We start from the raw sequence: 5,093 nt of genomic DNA on the forward strand, positions 1-5,093 counted from the left end.
TTAAAAAAAAAAATTAAATATTTATATTTCTTTTTCTGGTAAGAAGAGTTGAATGTTTCAACATTTAATGGAATACTATAAATGTTTCAAAACCTGCATTCTTGAATGCATTACTTGGATGAACTTACACTATCACTATGCAATTAAGATCCCCCCCAAACCCCCTCCCAGGTGCATACACTAAACACTTGTCAATTCAGGTTGCTTGTGAAAATTTTCCATGCCCTAGCAGAGGCCCAAGAATGGCTTTGTTGCTGCTTGCAATCATGGGAAGCATTTCATTCTCTGCAACAAAAACATCATCAAGTCCTAGACGGGCTTTGCAACAGAAAAAAAAGTAACGAACAAAAAATCAGGGAGGTTGTTTGACACTTGAAATTTCATATTTACCTGTTTTTCAATTTCAATAGCAGAAGCAGCAAGCCTTCTTCTCAACATTGATTTCTCTTGTTCGCAGTTTTCTCCATCGGTATCTATCATAGAAAGCACCATTAATAGAGAAAATGTTACAAAGTAGACCTGTAACAATATTTTGGGGCTGCCTTGTGTTTTCTTATGGGTCATGAAAAAAAAAAAGAAACAATATTTACCTGTACTACTTTTATTGCAAGTAGTACAAGAGCTGGTAGTTATGCTGATACCATAACAGGTTTTTAACTACACTTCGGCACTACAATTTGCAAAAAACACTACAATTTGGATATTGCTTCTACATGTAATCAAGAGGTGGGAACCATCATTCTTTGGGTACTGAGGATCATGTGTAACTGAATGCTGTGCATGAATAATGTGATAGGAAGCTAGAAAACAAATGTTTCCCCATACATCTCAATTGCAATGGTACCACAACTTTCAAAACTGTGAGCATATATGTTGCAAGGCACACATGGATACGATGGTCTGAAACTGAACCACATATGTTGCAATTCTAACTAAACATAAACTGTGACCCAAAAAAAAAAAAAAAACTGTGAGCATTAGGAAACCTATTATCTAATATAGAAATGACACAGGAAAAAAAATATCAGGATAGGTTTACAGGTTGCTCAGTTCTCACCGTAAAAGTAGGTCGATAGGATACTGATCCGCTCAATTGGCTGCAAATGAAAGCATGGTTACTAATTAATTCTGTACTCACAATCAGCATGTAAACTGAAGTAAAACACTGAACATGTTATGTTAATTTTCATCCCTTATCAATATTTCTTATGATGCGCCTGTAATTCTGTAAACACAGGAGACTAACTGCAGAGTCATTCTAAATGCATGAAGTACAAAGGCAAGTGTGCAGGAGATAAAACAGGAGTTAGTTTCTAGACATATATCTGTGAAGAGCTGCAGAAAATACTATGTCATGGAGTCCATCATTCAATGCTGTGCTATAGACATTCCACTTTCAAAGAACAGCATTGAGATTTTATTTTATTTTTTGAATCGCCAGGGAACATATATCTTTTACCACGTGGCAGAGAACAAGGCAGGGAGTAGATAATCAAGTGGCAAGCATGTACATTTGTTGCATAACAACCCAATCTATGACTTGCAAGGCTTCACCATTCCTTCTTGAGCATAAAATGCTTCATGAGAGTCTGCTTTTTACCCAAAATCCAAGAAAATGGGAATCTTCTCTTTTAGTTTGAGAGATGTGGACAGGAATCAAATATTTTTATGTACTATAACAAAATATCATATGTATTCCAAAAGCATAAAGAAATTTACCATAACAAAGATCCCTTCTTGACGGGTAGGGAGTTGCTCCAACTTTCTTAATGTCTCATCACCTTTAGTAAGTCTACCAAATATCGCATACTAAGTCGGCAGAGTTATAACACAAAGAAAAATGACAGATAAGTATAAAAATAAACCTTGACAATGATGTTTACCAACGTGTAGTAAGTCTAAGAACAATACCTGACCATCAAGGTGAGGGGCATTTCCGAGAAGGATTGAAAATGAGGAAGATGCACTATTGGGATCAGCATACCTATACAAATACAATTACATGAAAAGTGGAATAATGAGGACTTTCGATGTAGAAAAGAGGCCAGAATTGAAGCAAGTCAAAGATTTACAGTGCCCAGCACATTCAGAAGATAAAGAGGGCAAGCTGAATGGAGACAACTTCGATCACATGTCTGTCTTTGACATAGAACACCAGGATAGAGATTACTAACCAGTGTCAGACATTTCATAATTGTGGTCATTGTGAAAGCTCAAAACAAGTGGGGGCATCATGAAAATTGTCCTCGAGGGATCAAACTAAATCTTGTGAATGTTTTCCTAACCAGCACCACTACATAATAAATTAGCTGGAGGACTTACTACCACTAGTTTAATGTAGAATTTTCTTATTTGTAGTTGCAGAAGAATTTGTTGCAACACAACAATTGAGATCTCCATGAAGCTGTCTGACCACAGTTTCATTTTTGTTTGGGCCTAAAATGATTCCAAACAGTAAATGAAAGCATAAGACATGCCAGATAAACATAACTATTCTATTGAACATATGTTATCAAATGAATGAATTCAAAATGTTACACATGGTGTACAGCTGCAGCTTTGGACTCGGAGGAAAACTACTACCGTTTTCACTTTTAACATCATACTACTTTATTCCATCATTTGTTCACTTACTTTCATGCTTTAGAGTTTTGGTTTTTAAGTTCCTTAGAGTCTCGCTTCTTTCATTGTTTTTCCTTCCAGTTTATGCGCTTACTTTAAGCTTAAAAGACTCTAGTTTACCCGTGGCAGGAGGTAACTCCGTTAAATAAATGAGGCATTGCACTAATTGTATGTGACCTACAGTAAGAATGCATTTCCATCCTCCAAGTCACTTGGTTTTAGTGTACAACACATGAGCATCTAAATCAACAGGAAATGGAGCCCGAAAAGCAATGTCTTACCCAATTTTCTACTTAGGCCTAGTTTGTTTCCTCCTCAAACCCACTGCAAAAAAATTCTTGTAACTGCCTGTTTCACCTAGCAAATGAGCTCCATGTAAAATTTTACTTCAGTCTACAGTTTTTAAGAATTTTTCCCCATTATTTTGCAGCAGGTAAAATTTTATGACTTGAAAGAAATAGGGCGAGTATTATTTTTTGAATTCAATCTCATATCAAAATTAGTGTCCTGTGTCAGTACAAATGAAGCCTAGAAATATATAGATAGATCCTGGCAACCTGGCAGCCATATTTAAATTCACAATAGACTGTTTAATGAATGATATGTTGGGCGTAAAACCGCAAAGGTTTGAACTTACAATTAAACCTGTTTATAGAGTAAGCAACCAGAAAACATCCTAATAACATTAAAACACTACAAGATGCATAGAGAAACATAAAACAAGATAAGGTGGAATCTGTCACCATCTAACAATTGGAGAACAGCTTTTATATAGGCTTACCTTCCCATAGAAAGTACACCTCTTACATGCTTCACGTCACTAAATTCACCAACAACAGTTTTTTCAGCTTCCTCTCTTTGCTCTTTGTTCAACGGAGCTATTCTGCCACCTACAACATCTGCCACTTGAGCAACAAAACCTTTATCGACCTGCATATCCCGTCATTCATTGCCACACATATGAGAGACTAAATCTATCTTCTCATCAGCAACTCACAATTCTGATGGTTTAAGGGACTACCCGGAAAAAGTGATTAGTATTATAGCATCCCATGCGAACAAGTTTGAATATGTGCTCAACTGTTTTGGGGGCAACATTGGGGAGAAATCCGAACTCAATATCTCCATAATTTGTCTGCATTCCAAATTAACCATACAATTGGAAGATCTCATCAGGGATAAAACCAGAGGTACTTAATGCATAAGAAACATGTCAAAGGAATTGAAACGTTAAGGTGCGTCAATAAAGAAGTAAGTTGCATAATTTGGTGAAATGGAATTTTATTAAATTTTTTCATAAGAGAACTTGCAAGTCTAATTTGTAACACCTCATATATAGCAAAATATTTTATCAAAGTATTCTGACAGTTCGAATTTGATACCAGCCAGCTGGGTCAGTTCCAGTGATGGTGATACATGCAAGCTTCTCTTAGTGGAGTTGATGGGTTATTATAGATTTCTTAGAATTAATATATTATTATATTGTGTTTTAGTGGAGGTAGGAGCGTAGGACGATGTCCTCTTTAGTAGGTTACTGTTATAGGGTTAGTGTGGTGCCTATGTGGCAAACATGGGTGAGGTGGGGTAATTAATCATGGATGTGTAACAGTGGATATGTGTATGTTTTAAATTCTTAGATGAGGAATAGAAGAGCAGACTATATTGATTTGGTTACACTATATTTTTTCTCTTGAGAGAAATGAGGTATTGGCCTCCTCGATAGTGCCAAGAGGTGGGCTACCTCCTACTTAGATGAGGAATAGAAGAGCAGACTAGATTGATTTGGTTACAGTATATTTTTTCTCTTGAGAGAAATGAGGTATTGGCCTCCTCGATAGTGCCAAGAGGTGGGCTACCTCCTCTACTTAGATGAGGAATAGAAGAGCAGACTAGATTGATTTGGTTACACTATATTTTTTCTCTTGAGAGAAATGAGGTATTGGCCTCCTCGATAGTGCCAAGAGGTGGGCTACCTCCTACTTAGATGAGGAATAGAAGAGCAGACTAGATTGATTTGGTTACACTATATTTTTTCTCTTGAGAGAAATGACGTATTGGCTTCCTTGATAGTGCCAAGAGGTGGGCTACCTCCTACTTAGATGAGGAATATAAGAGCAGACTAGATTATTTGGTTACACTATATTTTTTCTCTTGAGAGAAATGAGGTATTGGCTTCCTCGATAGTGCCAAGAGGTGGGCTACCTCCTACTTAGCCAAACCCCTCTCTTTCCTTCTTTTCTCTCCCTTGAGATGTAGTGGACAGTTTGATAAATCTAAATGTTTCCATTATGTGCAGGAATGAAATGAATAATAATCTACATCATCAAGAAAAGATAAAAATATTAACAAGGATGCGGTGAATGCAATAGGTCTATAAAGAGATATTACAAGAGCCCTCTTAAATTCTATCCAAACCCAGCCTTACTTTAAGCACAAGTTCTGTAGGCCCTAACACATCATGTGGCATTGGT

General features: G+C 36.6%; 1 protein-coding gene across 1 annotated transcript; it reads right to left on the reverse strand.

Moving 5' to 3' along the window:
- LOC122068736 (peptidyl-prolyl cis-trans isomerase CYP23) lies at window positions 1-3,763 on the reverse strand. The gene is made up of 7 exons (XM_042632617.1): window positions 3,644-3,763; window positions 3,404-3,552; window positions 1,912-1,984; window positions 1,720-1,809; window positions 1,058-1,097; window positions 391-473; window positions 1-285 (listed from the first exon to the last, which is right to left on the reverse strand). The coding sequence occupies exons 1-7, from the start codon at window positions 3,761-3,763 to the stop codon at window positions 265-267; spliced, it is 576 nt and encodes a 191-aa protein (XP_042488551.1). The 3' UTR covers window positions 1-264.
- Window positions 3,764-5,093: the final 1,330 nt, after the last annotated feature.

The sequence above is a fragment of the Macadamia integrifolia genome, unplaced genomic scaffold (assembly GCF_013358625.1).
Source record: "Macadamia integrifolia cultivar HAES 741 unplaced genomic scaffold, SCU_Mint_v3 scaffold456, whole genome shotgun sequence".
NCBI classification, from domain to species: domain Eukaryota; kingdom Viridiplantae; phylum Streptophyta; class Magnoliopsida; order Proteales; family Proteaceae; genus Macadamia; species Macadamia integrifolia.

Bases quoted from the DNA above. Each gene is read 5' to 3' on its own strand.
- LOC122068736 (XM_042632617.1), bottom strand. From the start codon at position 3,763: ATGCAGACAAATTATGGAGATATTGAGTTCGGATTTCTCCCCAATGTT. The intron at 1,985-3,403 runs GTAAGCCTATAT...GTATTTGTATAG, and splicing joins GGTGTACTTTCTATGGGAAG to GTATGCTGATCCCAATAGTG. The intron at 286-390 runs GTAAATATGAAA...TTTTTGTTGCAG, and splicing joins CTATTGAAATTGAAAAACAG to AGAATGAAATGCTTCCCATG.